The following is a 20,634-nucleotide window of genomic DNA, read 5'->3' as shown; positions in this document are numbered from 1 at the left end:
ATATAGCACATTTCATCTACTGTACAAGACAATTCAAAGTGCTTTACGTAAAACATTAAAAGCATTATAACAGGGAAGCAATGAAAACTATAGGCATGAGAAAAAAAAAGAAAAAAATTCTAGTAATTGATAAAAAAAATAAAAAATAAAAAAAATAAAAACCCTTACTAATAAAAAATATATGGTGAGTTTCACAAAGTGAGAATTTTATTTTCCTTGGTCAGGGTATGTCCAGTGAGTCCAGCTTGGATTTACAAGGCTGACAATTAATACTGAACAAACAAGAACTCAAACTATGAATTATGAAAGAGCTGCAGCATCTGAAACTGACCACAATGAACATTTGACAGATAAACAGAACCACAGTGCTTCAGTTTCAGACTCACAGTTTATCATGTCTTTTATGAATTAGGATTGTCTCTCTTAACTCACCACATATTCTTTATTCGTAAGTTGTTGTTTTGTTTTTTTTTTCATTGATTACTACAAATTTCAGGTGACCCCATTTGAATTCCAGGCGACCCCATGTGGGATCCCGACCTAAAGGTTTGAAAAACACTGTCATAAAGTATGAGATTAATTGCTCACAGAAGCTGATAAAACAACACCTGTAGTAGCCAAACCAACCAATCCAATCCAACTTTATTTATAAAGCACTTTAAAACAACCACAGTGGACCAAAGTGCTGTACAGAAGAGTAAAAGCACAATAAAAAATAATAAAAGCATAAAAAAAACCCCAAAACAAACAACAACAAAAAACATTCAAATCAAATAAAAATAGATAAATAAAACAAGTTAAAATATAAAAACCATCAAAATAACATATTTTACTGTGTCCTCACAACAGATACGACATTGAAGTTATTGATACTGATACAAGGTTTGGGTACTGTTGCGTCCAGTCATCAAGTATCATTGTTAAGATTATGTGAAGATACATGTAAAACCAGTAGAAATGAGCAACTATTCATCAGAATCATCAGTAATAATCAGTGTCATTTAAAGTCACATTGAATGAATCTATCAAAACCAGCTCCTTCAGCTTCAACTCTTTTTGCTGTTCTTTCCAAACAGAGGGAGCTGCATATTTAAAAGCCTTTTTTTTCCATAGTTCAGCACAGCCTTTTGTTAAAGATAGTAAGAATAAATCCTGGGACTGAAGACTGCAGCTGCTCAAACTTTTTTTTTTCCTTTTTTTTTTTGACAAAGTTAAATATAAAGGAAGCTGCAAATAGACTTAGAAACCTGAACATGCCAGTGGTTTAGTCTGAAAGTGGACAAATCACACCATGTAAGATGAAAAATTAACAAACAGTGATGAGTGAGGGCTGTAAATTTCCAGTGAATGTAAGCCATGAGCGGATGTATACATTACAGGGTTGTTTTCATGATATATCAGTATTTCTTTATGTAGTTTCAGTGTCTCCAGAGGTATTTCAGCGTGTGAGTCATAACAGCTATTGCGTTTCATTTGTAATATTTTTCTACTTATTCCTGCAGAAATTACTCCATATCCACTGTAGAGGTAAGATCTTAAGCCCAAGCCCGAGTCCGAGCCCGACCTAAAATGTCAATCATTACGTTCGGGTCGGGTCGGGCCGGGCTTCTCTCTCGCTGACTTTTTTTTTAATAAATATATGTTTATAAAAATGTATACTAAAACGATGTGTGGATACTAAACTAAGGAATACTTGTTATAAAATAAATAAACTCTTGCAATGACAATTCAAAGAACTCCTTCCTGTCTCTGTCTATTATCCACCCGTCATTGTTCTTCTTTGTCTCTCTGCCTCTCTCTCTCTCTTAAAGTGCCGCGCTAGATTCTTAAGGACGTACTGCTGCTGTGGTTTATGGCCCAATTTTCAACCTGTCAAAATGACGGACGGCCTTAAATTTTTCCCGTCAACTCTTAAAAAAATCCGTCAATGATGGAAAAGTGTCGGTTAATGTAACCTCTGCAGACACAGAAATATAAAAGATGTAAATGTTTATACAGTCTTGTTTAACTTAGATTTCGTTACAAAAGACAGGCTTTAATTTGTTATCATAAATCACCCCTCCTCCTCCCGAGTCCTCACAAATAAAATATGAAATTTCGGGTTTGCTTCGGGCTCGGGCCTGCAAATCAAGTTAATTGGTCGGGCTCGGGCTGGGTCGGGCTTTAATACCCGCGGGCCTGGGTCGGGTCGGGCTGGATTTTTTAGGCCCGATCTTACCTCTAATCCACTGTAACACTTCAATCATACTGTCGAATGAGTTGGAAAATGCCTTATTTATTGAATTTATTGAACTACCGACTTGTTACTACCTGTTTGATACTTGGTGAATAATATATAATAATGTCAAAGTGGTGGCATAAGTTTGTTCTATGTATGTATAATATTGTGCAAAAGTCTTAGGCCACCTTTAGCTTTGCTGCTGAACGGTTGAAATGAAAACACATATTTATGTCTTATATATGCATAACACACAAAACTTAACAAAATGGATTCTAAAGGTTAATATCACTATTTATTGTGACCTCTGACCCCATGACAAGTAGCAGCACAAACATTTAGTAATATCTGACAAGTGTTGAATGAAAACTGGTATAAAACATCAGAAAATTAATGCATAAAATCTTATATTGTACAATCAAAAGGGTTTAGGACATGTTTAGTGCAAAGGGAGTAAACTAACTATGATGTTGTTTTTACTGCTGTACATATTTCACATATATCCAGATTGGATCTTAACCCATAAAGACCCAGTGCTACTTTTCTTGCAGTTCCCAAATGGATTTTTCCTCCCTATTTAACCTTTCTTAAGTGATTTATCATCATTTATTATAATATTATCCTTGTATTTTGTGTTTTTTCAGTGAAAATCATGTATTTTCCCATATTGAATGTACTGATTATGTAGATTTTAATAAAAAAAAAAACCTCTAACATTATTGTTATGTCAGAAACAGCGAAAACTGAAAAAAAAGTTAATTTTACAGCAAAGCTATCAATTACTGAATGTAAAAATGAGTGTGTCCATACACTGTCATTGATCCAACTCCATTGGTTTTACTGGTGAATCAGTGTTGTAGAAGATGACGGTGTTTCCACGCTCACTACAGAGCCTGTGAACGTCCAAATGGGTCATATCTGATGACCATGAAAAGATGAAAATCTGTATTTTACACCAGTTATTTACATGTATTGATAGGATTAGTGGATCAGAAGTTATTAAACATTTTAAATCAGTCGATGGTTTTGGTCATCGGTGGAGGTTTGGTTCTTTATGGGTTAATACAGAGACAGAAATGCATATGTGTGGTAATTAGAGCTTTAATAAACCAACAAAATTAATGCTGGACTAGGACTTTTGCACAGCACTGTGTATTGGATATAACAGATTTAATTCTTGACTTTTCAGATTTTACACATAAACTAGCTACTACATCACATCATTTCATCACATGATGAAATAGAGACTCAATAGTCACTTTTCCATTGGACATCTGTGCAAAACTTTACCGATATTTACTAAATGTCAAACAAACAGAAGTGCGTAATGTCGATTTTTCCATTAAATCACAAATGCGATGATTTGTTTATTTATTATCGCGGGATGACACGAGAAGTCATTCCATAAACATGGTGACGAACGTAAATATGGTGTTGATTTACAGATATATTCATTATTATTATATATTACCCCTCTATCTCATACTAAATTAAAAAAATGATCGGGTTTTGTGCTGTGTCCACACATACCGCGACATATTTCTTCTTCTTCTTCGCTTGTTGTAATGTACGTCAACATCCGTTTTTTTAATTCACCTGACTCTAGCTGCAAAAAAAGGTCCTTCCATTGCAGTTTTGCATGATATACCATTTGCACTATGGCCGAAAACCCACCTCTTGCCAGCACAAAAACTTTTAACTGAAAAATGAGACTTTTGGCGAAATTGTCGTTTTTCCATTAGGTAAATTTTAATGCGTAAGTTATATTTGCGCAATTTTAGGGTAAATGGAAAAGCGACTAGTGTTAGAAATCAACACATATACAAAGCATTTGTCACTGATTAGTTAAATAGAATAACTGCATGATGTTATCGTTCTTGTAAAAGTACTGTCTATATTTTTATATTGCAGTATAGTGTGTTGCTTTCAGGTAAAACTCTGCACCTTGATGCTACAGCGGGATTAAACTCCACACTTTACTTTTAAATTATAGAGAAACATACAGTGAAAATCAGGCTTTGGTCAGTTCAAAATAACCAAAGAGAGTCAAGGTCTCCTTCCCAACCTTCTCAGATTACAGTGACAGTCAATAACCATAAAAGAGGAAATCCATCCTAGTCGAGCGAGACAGAGTCAACAATAACCTCATGAGACCTGAATGCAGTCATCTAACATGAGATCTGAGCGAGGAGCAGAAACAGAGACACCTTGAAGTTCAGAAAGGCTCCGCTGCAGAAAAGTGCAATACTGTTTCCTAAGCAGCGGTGCAGTTTTCATTTAGTTCTGTGATGTTTTGTAGGTACTTTCAAGGGATCTGCAGTACATCGGTCTGTGGGGTTCGAGGGGAACATGAGAGAAGTTTGACCTCAGACAGAAAAGCTTTAGATGTTGAGGGAGTACAAAGAGTGAACAAGTCCACAGGTGGAGCAGGTCATTGTGGATGGATGGGTCGTACACAGGCAACGTGGTGTGTATCCAGACAGAGGGGTGCTATTTTTAGACAATGGCTGAATCCCAATCCACCCCTTGGCCCCTCCCCCTTATCCCTGTTATGCCCCGGTGAGGGGACCCTAGGGCATGGCATGAATCAATGGACACCTTTCCTCACTCCCAAGCTACAGAGAAACTCCAGGATGCGGGTTGTGCATTTTAACAAATAAGTGGTTTATTTACAAACTATATAAAGCAGAGGTCTCAAACTCATTTTCTTTCAGGGGCCACATTCAGCCCGATTTGATCTCCAGTGGGCTGGACCAGTAAAATAATTGCAAATAACCAATAAATAATGACAACTCCAAAGTTTTGTCTTTTAATTAAAAAAAAAAAAAAAAAAAAAAAAAAAAAGAAATTATGAAAATTCTTACTTTTATAAATTATTCAAACAAAAAAGATATGAATAACCTGAAAAAACTGAAATTTCTTAAGAAAAATGAGTGCAATTTTAACAATATTCTGCCTCAACTTATCATTTCTACATGTGCATTATGGATCGGATCTACAAAGACGCTAAACATTTAGTAGCAGGCAGAAAGTTGTTAGAATTGTGCTTAATTTTCTTTAGACATTTCAGGTTCTTCATATTTGTTCAGATTATTCACATTGTATTGTTGCAGGATAATGTGTAAATGTCAATATTTTCATAATTTAATGTTATTTTTTGCACTAAAATAAAGACAAAAATTTGAAGTTGTCATTATTTATAGGCATAATGTAATATTATTTTCACATCAAACTGAAAAGAAAATATGAAGTCATTATTTCTTGTAGGTTATTCTGCTGTTATTTTACTTTACATCATATTGATCTGTATGTGGAACCTGAACTAAAATGAGTTCGACAGCCTTGACTGTGGAATTTTTGCACTTTGCAAATTCATCCCACGGGCCAGATTGGAACATTTGGCGGGTCACATTTGGCCCCCGGGATGCATGTTTGAGACCCCTGATATAAAGACAGGTAATATAAACTCAATAAAACTGCAGCTTGGTCTTCGGGGTGGGCCCAGGCCAAAATAACACACATAACTTTACTAACTCAGGAAGCAAGGCTGACCTGCAAAAGAAAAGAAACCAAAATACAAAGTCTGACCTCCCAACTTACTTAAAACATGAGAAAAGGCGAATGGAACTGGCAGCCCACCCCTACTGCTGCAACCAGGAACAAAGGAAGAGTGAAGACGGGGTTGGGAGTAGAGGAACGGCGACGATGGACCGTCCCAGCTTCGTCCTCTTTATAGTCCCTCCTCCGGCTGGCTGGTCCAATCCGTGCATGGGATCTGGTTCCGCACCTGCAAGACATTACCCACTCACGCACAGATAAAATGACACACCCACAGACTGACACATAGACCCACCTATGGGTCATAACAACCCCTACCCCTCTGTTTTGTGCGTACACGTGAAGGGGTAGTATTGTCCCAGTTCTCAATTAGACAGAGGGGAAGGGCTAAGGCAGAGGGCTGTGTAGCATTTGAATCAGAGATTTTTCAAGACCACACTACGAACGGAGGTGAAGGAGAAATTTCCCAGAGTTCAAATCATTGGCAAGATAAAAGAAAACACAGCCAAAAAGGGCAGCAGTGTGATGAAAGGAACACACAAATGTATGTATTTTCTCCTTAACCCTTTCATGCATGAATTATGAGAACCTTAATCAAATTTTTTTCCTGAGTGTTTTTATTCCTCTTTAGGCATGAAAAAAACAATGAGATTGAAAATTTTCTTCTGTCTTTCTTCTTTCTTCTTTCTTTTGTTTCTGGTATTATTTGTTATAGGTATTATTTGTATGAATGTGGTATACGACATTTTGTTCATGCTTTCTTATATTCTTCATTTCATAGGTCTTATGTATCTCATTGTTGTGTTTTTTTGGGTTTTTTTTGTAGTTTTGTTTGTTTTGTTTTGTTTTATTTTTTTTCTCTCTCTTCTGCCCAGTTTACGCAGTTCTGGTTGTAGTTATTGTCACCATTATAATTGTCTCCATGGTTGTTGCTGTTTGTATTGTTGATACTTTCTTGTGAGGGTCTTCTCCACCTTCTTCTCTCTTGTTCTCCCCCCTTCTTCTACCCCCCCACCCCCACCCCCCATGTCAGGTCCGGCATCGAAATGTGGTTCAACAAAACTCATAGTAAACACAGTAGAATATCAAAGGGCGCTTCATATACTTTATGAAGTTACCCTTGGCAAAGCAAATTTGTTCAGCACCAAAAGGAACCAGACTACCATTCTACTGTTAGAACGCTGGACAAGACAAGTAGGAAAAAAAAAAAAGTGTGAGACACTCCCTGGTAAAATGTCCAAATAAAAGAGGATACACAAGCAAAGGTGTTAGAAAAATGGGCAATGATGACTGGGAGTACAGTTGGTGTCGGCTGCTGCCTTATCGGTACAGACAGCTGCCAGTCAGCCAGCTGAGCCCAATTAGAGAAAAAAAAAAAAGAAAATTTTCTTCTGAAAAATAAAGAAAAAAATAAAATCAATAAAATAAAAATAATTTTAAAAAATAAAATAAAAAAATAATAATGAAAAAAAAAATTCTTATGAGCGTATTTTTCATGAAGTTGCAAAAATGTCCACCCAGCTGGACACCACACGTTTAATTTTTGATTTTAGATATTATTGATGTGACTGGAATAACAAGAGAAAGTGTTCAATATTTAACCCTGTAAAGCCTGAACCATTAAATCACTGACTTAATTTTTGACGCACAGAAACATGTATGATAAATTGTGTGAAAACTATGGGGAGGGCTTTTGATTCTGGGGGTTTATGCTCAGGAGAGATCTACATAATGTTACCAATTCATGCCAGAAAAGATATGTAATGTCTTAAAACTTTAATAAAGATATGTGTAAAAAAAAAACAAACAAAAAAAAAAAACAAAACAAAAAAAAAAGAAAAGAACAACAAAACCCATGAATATACAAGAGAACAGCTGTAGAATAGCTGTCCACTGTAGTGACCACTATGCATGAAAGGGTTAAACAACTTAATCGTTTGATCGACTGTTTAATGCGGTTTCACTGTGTTATAGATTTCTTTATATAGATTTGTTTAGACATTTCTGCGGTTTATAGTTGTAAAAAGATGACCAAAGCCCATAGAACAGAGATGGTTACAGCTACTGATGGCATGGGGAATACTATTGGAAAAAAAGTAGTCACATCTGTTTATAGCGGCATCGATGACTGCTGATGACGAAACAGGACTGGAAGGGTTGTCCCATTTCATTGGGGAATGTTTCAACCCCTACCCCTTGAAACGGAGCTTCCGAGTGCAAGGGCCAAGGGGGAGGGGTAAGGGTAAGGGGGAGGGCCAAGGGGTGAATTGGGATTGGGCCTTTGACTCAGTATTTTCATTTTAAGATGCATCCACAGTCCATCTACTCCCACTGTGCTTAAAACGCAATATCTACAACAGTTTTAGTGAATGTGTTTGCATGCGAAGATGAACTGAAAAAGGTCGTGACCTCTATGAACTCAGGTCTGTCCACTCTTAAGAAAATGCCATATCTCAGTAATGCCTTGGGAGAATTCATTCATATTTGGCACAAACATTAACTTGGACTCAATTTGGTGGATAAAAAGTCAAAGGTTGAGGTCATAAATTAATGAGGTTATGTATTGTATTAATATTTATGTCGCCGCTAAACCCACCATTGAATTCCTACTACACATCCACACACTGAATAAAGGGTAAAAGTCAGTGTTTATACTAATCTGTATTTTGGAAGCATCAAGTTTTCAGCAAGTTCAAATAAAAATCAGACTCAAGCCAAGTTCACATAGTGTCTTATACTGTTTATGTGCTGTATCGGGTAATAGTTCTGTTTATAGACTACAGATTACATCGGTTTTCTGTGTGGTTTCTGTTGTCAATAGCTGCATTAACCCTTTAACCCCTGATGTGTCAGTGGTGAGCGTTCTGAATGTATGATTTACTTTAAATATTCATAAAATTAAACCGTTTGTTCAACAGGAAAAATGTGAAAATATGCTCATTGAATCGATGTAGGCTTTTCTTTTTTTTTTCTTTTTTTTTTTTACTGTTTTCTTTGTTTTTTTTTGTTTACTCAGTTACTATTAATCACAAAAATTATTTAACCCTTTCATGTATGAATTATGAGAACCATAGTCGAGATTTTTTTCCTGAGTGTTTTTATACCTCTACAGGCATGAAAAAAAAAATGCGATTGAAATTTTTTTATGAACTTATTTTTCATGGAGTTACAAAAATGTCCACCCAGCTGGACACCAAGCATTTAATTTCTGAAGGAAAAAAAACATGTATTTAAAACCCATCATCAGAAAATGAGATACTGTGTGAAAACTATGAAATAAGAACATTTTTCATGCAGTTAATCTGATGTTTTCTCATATTTTAACATACTCTAATACGAGTTATTACTAACTTCATGCAGATAATATGCAAAAAGACAGTAATGGTATAAATTGCAGTATATGGGATGATGCATAAGTATCCACTGTGTGCTGAAATGCAACTAAAACAACAAAACCCCTGAATATACAAGAGAACCGATGTAGAATAAGTGTCCACTGCAGTGACCACTATGCATGAAATGGTTAATTTAGGAAAACATCAATGAAATCCTTCCGACAGAAAATACTGAGAGGTTCTCCTTCTTCCTGTTGTAATGGTGTTTCGAAAAGTTACGTAGCATTACGAAGTGTGTAACTGCTATTGAAGTGTGTAACTGTTATTCTTACACTGGTTTTTAGCTTTTATGTTTCTTGTCATTTTATGCTATCTTAATTGTATGTAGTTTTATACTCTGTTACTTCATTTGTATTGTACTGATGTGCCTCTTGGTCAGGTCTCCCTCAAAAAAGAGATTTCATCTCAAGGGACTTCCAGGTTAACTCTCTGGTATCCAGGTGCGCCTTTTAGGCACACTTTGCACTTCATGTTAAAAAATTTCATATTATTTTTCACAATTTAAATAAAGTTAGAATTCAAAAGTTGTTCATTTTTGCATGATCTTTAAAATTCTGGCCACCAACTAAAATTTGCACATTGTGAACAAAAGAAAATTACAAGACTAGCATCTGTCTCCCAAGTGTGCCTAAAACACACTGTTTCTTCCATTTGATATGTATGATTAGGGCTGACCTTGATTTACAAAAATAAAATCAAAGTACAGCAGAAAAATTAATCAATATGTAATATTTAATAGTTTGATTTATAGGTGTGCCTTATTGACACACTTGGTGACAGATGCTAGTATTTTTTAACATTTGACCTAGCGCCAAAAATAATAATGCAAATTAACCAATGTTGCTGTTAATCATTGACATATGCCAGGATGAAAAAATCAAATAATATGTGATCCACATTTTATGTAGTATATTGAAAAACACATTTTTTGTGTGTTTTTGGCATCCACAAAAAAGGTTTGTTTACATTACAAACACGGCATTTAAAGGGTAAAAAAAAAAGTGACAATTATTGAGTATTTGGTATTTTTATTTACAGCTCAAATTGATGAAATAGAAAAAAAGTGTAAAAGAATTAAAAACAAACTGTATGAAAATTTTTTTGACATTATTCCACAACTGTTCCAAAAAGGCACACTTGGTGCTTAGTAAGGGCCTTGCTGGACGGGATGCCGGAGGGTTAAATAAAGGTTAAATACAATAAATAAAATTACTGCCACCTACTGGACTGGAGTGTGGAGCCGATCATCAACAGCAAAACAATACAATAATGAATAGTTTAGGGATAAAAAAGCTTGTGTCAATGAGAAAAATAAAAGGGCGAATAGGCACAACCTTTAAAACTTTTACCACTATCATTAAAGTATTCTTGGAAATTGCATTTTAAAGATAAAATGTGCTGACTGAGAAGGCGAGGATGTGGTCTTAGCTCCCCTGAGGGTTCCCTTAAAAGATAAGTCTTTCACACTTTCTGTGATTGACATGTAGTGCAACCTTGAACCCTGTCAGCACAGTGTTTAAAAAGTGGAATTAAAAGCCCCCGGTGCATCCAAAGTACAATTCCATTATAGAATACTTTCTCACTTTCATTCTGCGGTGTGATGAAGGTGATCCATCAAACGGAGACACGTCAAACGACCGTTTCATAGGCCTTTTCATAGTGGCTGAGGAAGAGCGAAGCTGGCCTTGGCACAGTTAAACCCGCTGCCTCCTTTGGATGGAGTTGAGTCTGTGTAAATGTGTGGTGATAGGCGCCATATGGAGCTGTGTGCTTTGGAGGTACTTCAGAATTACTTGCTGACATTATTCTTATTTTGACGCCTTCTGTCAGTTTCCTGCTTAGTACGCATGTTCCCGGGATTATACTTATGGGATATATAGTGGATATTTGGCCTCAGGTACTGTTGGTAAGAACAAAACAGAGAAAAAAAACAAACCAAACATTTGCTGTTGTTTTTCCCAAATGTTCTTACTATACTCCTCCTCTAATGCAGGGTTCGACATTGTGTGGATGGACACTTAGTCATTTTACACTCTGTTCACTGTGCTCAAAAATGCATTTAGGAACCGAATGCTCTTTCAGCTGTGACACTAGAGACAGTTTAATAAATGCAACAATTCTGATGCACCCAGCCCAATAAAGGCCTGAAATAAGCATCATATTTCATCCCTGCCCACCTCAGTGTCCCTGGGTATGTTTTATCTTAATGAGTCTTCAGTTCCTCTGGAGTAAGCACGAATTACATAGTTTATAAAAAAAAAAAAAAAACAACAAGGTGGATGCTCTATCTATCTATCTATCTATCTATCTATCTATCTATCTATCTATCTATCTATCTATCTATCTATCTATCTATCTATCTATCTATCTATCTATCTATCTATCTATCTATCTATCTATCTATCTATCTATCTATCTATCTATCTATCTATCTATCTATCTATCTATCTATCTATCTATAGGTACAGAAAAACTTATTAGACCATCAAAAGTCATCGAAAACAATAGTCATGCAATCAAGTACTAACTCCTGTGTGTATCATGTGACTAAAACAGACAGAAAAGAAAACATGGAATGCCTAAAAGCACTGTTTTTGTCAGTACAATGCCATAGATATTGATGTAAGAACTGAAGTGATTTTGGTTTTTATCCAAAAAAAACATGGAAAATGGATAGATATCAGCTCTGAAATTAAACTCTTATGAGCTATTTTTGTTGTTATCATTATATTACATATATTACTAATAATTTTTTTCCGCAACTCTATCTATCTATCTATCTATCTATCTATCTATCTATCTATCTATCTATCTATCTATCTATCTATCTATCTATCTATCTATCTATCTATCTATCTATCTATCTATCTATCTATCTATCTATCTATCTATCTATCTATCTATCTATCTATCTATGTAATGCAGAGCAGATGTTTAAACTTTGCTGTCTGAGCTCCAGCTGGTTTGCACAGTCCTCAGGGAGGCTGAGAGTCCTCATCTCACCACCTGTTCCCCCATCAGAGGTAGACGTATCCTGGCCTCCACCCAAGCCCATGTTGATTCATGTTTGGCATAATAACAGAATCCACTGAAATGTTTTTTAGCTTTAATGTTAGAGATATCAAGTGAAAGATAGAAAAATAAATAAATAAATACACAGACAAGCACAGTTTTTTTTTAATGATTCTGTTTATAATTGTGCCATTTTATTTTTATAGAGCTTGTACGAAATTCTGGATTTGCATTAAATCATTACTGTTTAAGACCCCCCCCCCCCCCCCAAAAAAAAAAAATATATATATGTATAATTAATATTCATAGAAAACAGTAGCATTTATCAGGCAGGCTGTAAAAGGAAAATAGGAAAATAATGTACCTGTTTTTCTGGACACTGCACTCACTGCTGTTTTGGAAGCTGCTGGTTTAACAATTTGCCAATGTTCCTGTAGAGAGGGATGTGACTGAATGCAACATGGAAACTGACATTAGCTGAACAATAACAGATGTTGCAGTTTTTTCAGATACATTTTTAATTTTTTTTTTTTTTTTTAATATAATGTCCTTTTCAGTGGACATTATGTAATTTTTTTTTTTTATTTTAAAGTAAACCTGTGAAACTCTAGTCCACTACAGAGGACAAAAATGCATTGCTGAGTCTCAGGAGGGTAAGGAATATTAATTGTACACTAATGATATTCCCCATGAAAGGAAGATAAATAAGTGTGTTCTCAGTTTGAGTCATAACTCTAACCTGAATAAAGACCGTTAAAATACCAGATCAATATCAGCTTAGAATGAGAGAAACTGTCTTTATCACCAAGTGGGAGAAATGGACACAGTATAAAACAGTGAACGATGCTTAAGGATTGACAGACTTGAATGTACGTACATTATTTTGATGATAAATATCAGTAACCATGACTGTTATTTCTTCTGTTTTTGTTTTTTAACTTAACATATCAGTTTTATTTCTCTATCTCTACAATGGAATACATAATTTGAATGTGTATTTCTTTGTTAAAATGTGAAAAACCTCAATAAAAATGTGAGTATCAAAAAAAAAAAAAAAAACCAGATCAATAAGCTGTATCAGTGAGAAAAGTATTGATCAAATCTTAACAGTAACCATCCCTTCTTTTAACAGAAACAGAAATGCCCCCACATCTCCAAACACTGATATAGTTCTAACCAGAAATAAATGCAGCTTTTCTGTTATATAGTTCTAACCAGAACTAAATGCAGCTACATTTATCAGTGTTTTTTTAGATATAGAATCCATTTCTTACTAATATGTGAATAACAGCACATGCTATAAACTGATGGACACAGGGGAAGTCTCTGAGAAGCTTTCATCATTTCTTCTTCTAAAAAAAAAACTGGAATCACACATCAAAAGTTTCCTCCCAGGTGGTGTTCACTGGTGCAACACAGCAGTGATTTACAGCGTCTGTTTATTGTACGTGGGCTTTATGTAAACCAGCGGACCCAGGGTGAGGCCTGTGGGTGAAGAATCTGTGAAATGCATCATGGAACTGGACAGGGGGTCTCCCCAGGGCCCCAACCTGCCAAATGCATCATGAATTGTAATAATATCTACAGTGCATCACAACAATAATCAGATTTGCTGTGTGGAATATTATGTTTCTCACAAACTAATATAATACTGTATATAATATATTCATCTAACCCTGTAAAGCCTGAACCATTAAATCACTGACAGAAAATTCCAGTTCTTTGAAACTGGAGCCTTTATTGGTCCTTCTGAACAGCCAATTTTCTTTTTTTTTTTTTTTTTTTTTTTTAAATATCATTTTCCATGTATGAGTTTCAATTTTGTATCATATTTGATACATCAGGTCTCAATACTCAAATATTATTTTTGAGCAAACAAAAACATAATATAACACAAACATGTCTAACAAATTGGTAATTCCTTTTCAAAATTGCTAAATTTCTGCCTCCTTCCTCATTAATGAATTAACTGATTATTTATGTTTTATTGATTATGATTTAGTTGTAATTGTGTGTTTTTTAACCTGTTTCTTTTCCATTTTTGTAAGGCACTGTGAATTGCCCTGTGTATGAGTTGCGCAATACCAATATCTTTGCCTTGCCTTGCCTTAATACATTGGGTCTCAATGCTCAAATATTATTTTTGAATAAACAAAAACATAATATAACCCAATCATGTCTAACAAATTGGTAATTCCTTTTCAAAATTGCCAAAGTTCTGCCTCCTTCCTCATTAATGACAGTCTTGTAGTGTCATTGGAAAGGCCTCTGGTGAATGAATTCCTCCCCCCTGATGGCTTATTCGTGTATTGCATGTATCTAATTGTATACATCAGGTTTTTCAAGAAAAAAAATATCACACTGATCATGTAGAGGACTTCAAAAGTCATGTATCAAATATGATACATTTGGTGTTATAGGGTTAAAGTCCTAGACCTACTTATGTGGTAACTTTCCCCTATATTTAACCTTTCTTGAGTTATTTATCATCATTTATTACAATATTTTCCATTGCATTTTGATTTTTTCCCAGTAAGTCAGGTTTTTTTCTACATTGAATGTATTGATCATGTAGATGTTCCTAAAATCTTAGAGTAAATCCAACAGCTGAATCAAAACAGAAAAAAAACTGAAGAAAAAGTGACATTTTCAGCAAAATATATCATTAACATGTCAAAACAAGTGTCTCCAACCTCTGTCATTTGTCAAACCAAATGGGTTTTACTGATGAATCAATTTTGTAAAAGATGAATGACTATAAATGGGTCATATCTGATGCTGCTGAAAAGCTGAGAAACTGCATTTTACCTGAATTATTTAAAGGTATTGATAGGATTAACGGCTCAAAAGTTATTAAACATTTTAGATCAGTAGATGCTTTTGATTCAAGCAGCTGTTTAGGTCTGAGAAGGTTAACAAATCAGCCAAGCATTACATTTTATATAAATTATCGCGGTGCAAAGTGCTTCCCTCAATACAAAACAAACTCATTGTAAGACAGATATAGAAACAATCCGCAGTGTGTTGATATTGTATTAAAATGAATCTTATAAATTCAATTATACAATGATTAAAAACACAACAGAGAAAAGAAAACATTCCACAAATTGCCTCATTTGTTACGAGGATTGCTGTGTAAGAAACCTCTGGTGCTGACGAAAATAAAGCAAATAAGCATTTATTTATTTATTTTGTGTGCTACTTAAAGTTAAACCTGTAAAATTAAAACTCAACATAATAAATAAAACATCAAACCTCCATGTTTACATCATTAAATGTAGAGTTACTTCACTGTAAGTAGTTATTTCATTATAATATAATATCCATAAGGTCACAAGAGGACACTTATGTTAGTAATTTATCAAACAAGTGAATCTATTACATTTAATTTCAGGTTAAGGTTCAGTTTTATACATTCAATAAAATCCCTCAGCTCTGAACTGTGAACAAAGATCTCCCTGCCTTCACTTCATTCAGGACTTATAATTGCAAATATGTGTTAAAAAAAGAACCCATAGTGACAAGCGTGACTCCTCAGTTTTACAGCAAAATAGTATACTTTCATATAAAATGACTCATAGATTATGTGTCATGACTAATACATTCTTGTGGCTTTCTGCAGGTATTTCTTTTCCCACGTATGCTGTTTTTTTTATGCTAATGCACCCATTTGATATGCATTTAACTACTTTCCTTAAATAATGGGAAAAACTATCATCAGTTTGACTTGTTTTGACAGGGTTTCTGCAAGTTCAATAAGTTAAATTTAAGACTAGTTTAAGGCCATGAAGGTAAAAATGTGCTGTGGATATTGAGGAGAATCAGACTTTGTTGATGCTCCTGATGTGACTACAGAACAGAACTGGAAGAGAGCAGGTGTTTGATGGTTACTTTTTACTGCAGCTTTATTTTTTAGGGTGAATTTTCATAAATTAGGTGCTTCCTTCGTTCATGTCTGTTATTTTTATGTATTATATGTTCAGCTTTCTGATGCCGATCTGATTAAACCTGTATTATATGAGAGTAAAATTAAGATAAATAGTTTAACCCATAAAGTTTATTAAACTGTTATGAACATGGTGGAGTTTTATCAGACTGAAGGTGATTTTAACCCATAAAGACCCAAACAACCACCGACGACCAAAACCAGCTACTGCTCTAAACTGTTTAATACCTGTTGATCCATTAATCCTATCAAGACATGTAAATAATTGGTGTGAAATGCAGTTGTCATCTTTTCATGGTCATCATTTGGATCTTCAGAGGCTCCGAAGTTACCGCGGAAACAAAATCATCTTCTACAACATTGATTCACCAGTAAAACCCATGGAGGTGGATCAATGACAGTGGATGGAAACACTTGGTTTATGTTCAGTTAATGATGTATTTTGCTGAAAAAAAATAACTTTTTCATCAGTTTTCTCATTTTTTTCAGTAATAACCATCAACTTTAAACTTAGCTTTTATGAACATCTACATGATCAGCAAATTACATGTAGGAAAATACATAATCTTCACTGAAAGAACACAAAATACAAAGGATAATTTTGTAATAAATGCCGATAAATCACTTAAGAAATGCTACATATAGGGGAAAAAAATATTTTGAAACTGCCACAAAAGTAGCACTGGGTCTTCATGGGTTAAACTTCTCACCTGTAGGAATATGTACAGTATGTTTTTTTGTTGAGGGCTACGGAAAAGGATTAGGGAAACTGAAAAAAAAAATTAAAATTAAGGTCCAATATATTATTTTAATTATAATTATGAGACAAAAGTCAGAATTGTTAGGAGAAAAAAAGTCAGAATTCTGAGAAAAAAAGTCAGAATTCTGAAAAAAAAAAAAAAAAGTCAGAATTCTGAGAAAATAAAGTCAGATTCTAAGAAAAAAAGTCAGAATTTTGGGTTTAAAGTTAGAATTCTCAGTTTAATCTCAGAATTCTGACTTGTTTTCTTAGAATAATAATTTTAAAAATATATAGGACCCTTTTCTTTTTTTTTCCAGTGGCCCTCATCCTCTTCCTCAGAGAGCAGACTTGGTTGAATGTGACAAGCTTCTGACAAATCTTGACAAGCTGCAGAGTTAGACCGCTTTTCGTGAAACTCTGAAATTCTATTAAACACAGCACAGTTTGAATTAGGGATGGATGATGCGGCCAAAAGATTATACAATCTTTTTGTGTGTGTGTGTGTGTGTGTGTGTGTGTGTGTGTGTTAAGACTCACGATCCTGAATCTGAATCACGGCTTTATTTTACACCTCTTACAAAATACACTTGACTTACAACCCAATTCCTGGAGGTTTAAGTTGTGTACAATGGCTTCTCATTTTTTGGCCCAATTTATTGCAATACTATGATGATATCTGTTGAAGTGAACGCCAGTTAAACCAATATGGAGACTCTGAGGCACATGCATATCCTCCAACAGACTTTTAAGGTGATTATAAGACGCATATTCGACATTCATTACCATCTTATTCATTGGCACCAGTATCATTTCTTCTGACGTCTTATGACAAGATATTTACTGGAAAAGATGGTTTGGTTTAAATATTAATATGTGCATTATAGAGCATTTTTTCCCAGTCTTCTTCTGTATGTCATCTTTCCCTCCAACTAACCATGTGCTCTCAATATTGTAAGTAAAAGCAACTGATATTCTATATTCAATACCTATATTAGTAGCAAACACATGAAAGATGTTGAAGGTGAACAATTTACACTTACACAACATTTTTGTCACATTGAAATTTCATTTATTAACCTTTGATTATGAAGTTGAAACACACTTTAATATGGGTGGCATTAATCTGTGAGGATTAGTCCAGCTGGTGTGTGTATTAGATGTGACAGTTATCTAGACTCTTTCCTAATTTGCCCGGATGAACACACTCTAAAGCATTGGGTAAATTAGACTTACTGCATGTTAAAAGTGCACAGATTTATGTCATTATTTCCTCATCTTTAGCAAAACTGCACATTACACAAACTGAAATCAAACACTTTATTGCAGAAAGATGCTGAATCAATACACATTCACTTAAATAAATATGTATGCCTGATAACAGTAATGTTAACAGTTCATAGTGCACGCTCTCTGTAAAGTAACAATTACACTGACATTTAAAATGACAACTGGGTAGGACACTTTGGACAAAGATATATACAGGGTTCATACACATTTTTCAAGGTCAAGATTCTTCCAGCACAGCACCTTAATACATATCTACAGAAACACATATTTAGTCATGATTATTTTTTTCATTTTTTTATCACAACGATATACAGCGATTACGCTATAAACATCTAAGATTAGAAATTAAGGGAGAACACAAAGTTTTATCCAAAAAAAAGGAAAGCCACTTGGCGTTCTTCAGACACACTGGCATCGACCCAAAGATTTAGTTAAAAATGTACCTGGAGTCGACCTGTGAACACCCCCTAATTTTATTTTTGACATAAACTTTTATTTTTCATGTACCACCTCTCTGTAAATAGCTTTGACTTGACATCTAACCTGGCAGAGTTAATATTAAAAACAAATAAATAAATCACATCACAGAGTTATAATTGCAAGCAAATTCAAGCACTTTTCAGATCTTGAAAACACAACATTGAAATTTAAAAATTTTCAAGGATTTCAAGCACCAGTATGAACCCTGTATATGGTTGTACCTGTTTGTTTTAGTGGTTGTTGCATACATTTAGCATTAAATTGCTAAACCGGTCACAGTCTGGTCTGGCAGCTTCCTACTGGTGTATGAGTGTGTGTGTGAATGGGTGAATGTGAGGCCTTGTAAAGCGCTCTGGGCACCATGAAGTTGTATAAAATGCGCTATGTAAGTTCAGTCCATTTACCATTTACCATGTAGGTCTTGTTTGTAGTTTTGTTTAGAGGTAGACTGATATATCGGCCTATCAGTTATAAAAACATTCTAAAATATTTGATCAGGCACCTGTGTGGGCAGCACTTGAAGTTCAATAAATGTTAAAAGAGTGCTATGTGTATGTATAATAATAATTTTCTTTATATTGCTGCATAAAAATCTTAATTATCTGAGTGTTTCAATTGTATTTTATGGTCAAAGCGCTTTAAAAAAAAACATAACGTGCACACACTTGAAAACCCCTTGGCCTGACTAATCAGGCGCACTACTGCCCCCAGTGGCCTGACTTATCAATGCATGCTGAAGTTTTTGGACAGACAGACGGATGGATGGATGGATGGATGGATGGATGGATGGACGACCAACTGATGACAAATACCCTGCAGCCAGGTAAAAATCGTCTTCAAAAATCGGCTGTAGGTGTCAGCCATCAGCTGACCAAATTTTTAAAAAAATCAGCATCAGCCTTAGAAAAACCCATATGGACGACCTCTAATTTTGTTACTATAGTGATTTTTCACCTCTTATTACAACAATACAAAACATGCAGATGTAGAAAATGTTTGTTTGTGAAATATTGTCAGAGTGATTTTATTATAGTCATAGTAGTACGTATTAAAAGTAAAAGTAGCTCAGAAAACTGAGTATGAAACTGACTATGACTGAATAAGTGCAGTTCAGTCCTGAGCAGCTGTAGAGTCAAACCTCACAGAACAAAAGGAATCAGAGCTTTTCTGTTGCGAGGATAGTCCTTAAACTTCTTCTGGTAGAATCTGCAAGCCAGACAGAAAAAAAACACTGAACTTCAACAGGCATTCACTATTCACTACATGGAAAATACTCTGATTTATGGAGTCTGATGGAAAAAAGAAAAACAAATGTAATTTGATCCTCATCCACCAGCAACTTTTGACAGTTTTTTTTTTACAAATATGAACTTGTTAACTTGAAATTACATGAAAGTGTCTCAGTTATGTACATGCTGTGTGTTCTGTCCTCACTAGACGTATAGCTATCTAGCTATGACAGACAGTGAAAAGACGAGTCTTTGTTTGACTGACACTTTTACTCATCATCTTTTATGTAAAACTGTAACACACAAACAGAATACAGCAATTAGTTCATATCCTCTTTACACTGAACTAACAGTAGTTTACTGCCTTAATGAGAAACTTTACAAAACGTTAGTGTTAATTGGTATTTAAATTGCTTGTACTTTGAATTAACTTGTAAATAAAGCAGTCCGAATTGCCTGAATTTTAATCTTTGAGAGGGTTGAGGGTACACCCTGCACATGTCACCAAAGTAGATCACAACTTTGATCGAATTTGGGTTTAACCAGGTCATCGTAGGGCTGTGATGTACAGTCTCTTACACTAACACCTATGGGCCATTTAGAGTGACCAACATATATTTATCTTTACCAGTACATTCCAAATTTCAATTTAAAACACAAAAATGACAATAGGTCTTTCGACAGTAACACTACACTCTCCAACCCCTGAGTGGTCACTAGATAAATCATACATAGCAGCATATGACACTAAACAAAAACAAAATCTA

General features: G+C 34.8%; 2 protein-coding genes across 4 annotated transcripts in view; one reads left to right on the top strand and one right to left on the bottom strand.

Moving 5' to 3' along the window:
• Positions 1 to 20,634, top strand: part of LOC115437411 (probable G-protein coupled receptor 158) — a 125,439-nt gene that overhangs the window by 63,540 nt on the left and 41,265 nt on the right. The gene's annotated exons all lie outside the window — the stretch shown is intronic.
• The window catches only part of LOC115437696 (3-oxo-5-alpha-steroid 4-dehydrogenase 2-like), a 32,370-nt gene continuing 19,750 nt past the window's right edge, over positions 8,015 to 20,634 (bottom strand). For 2 of the 3 annotated variants that reach the window (XM_030161005.1, XM_030161004.1), the window contains one exon: positions 18,635 to 19,844. In XM_030161005.1, coding sequence (XP_030016865.1) covers positions 19,778 to 19,844 — 67 coding nt within the window. In that variant the 3' untranslated portion in view covers positions 18,635 to 19,777. Of the gene's footprint in view, positions 8,056 to 18,634; positions 19,845 to 20,634 lie in introns of those variants that run through there. The other variant, XR_003937971.1, reaches the window with a different exon arrangement.

This window comes from Sphaeramia orbicularis, chromosome 17 (assembly GCF_902148855.1).
Source record: "Sphaeramia orbicularis chromosome 17, fSphaOr1.1, whole genome shotgun sequence".
NCBI lineage: Eukaryota > Metazoa > Chordata > Actinopteri > Kurtiformes > Apogonidae > Sphaeramia > Sphaeramia orbicularis.
Note: the sequence above shows the minus strand (reverse complement) of the source record. Positions and strands in the feature narration are given on the sequence as shown.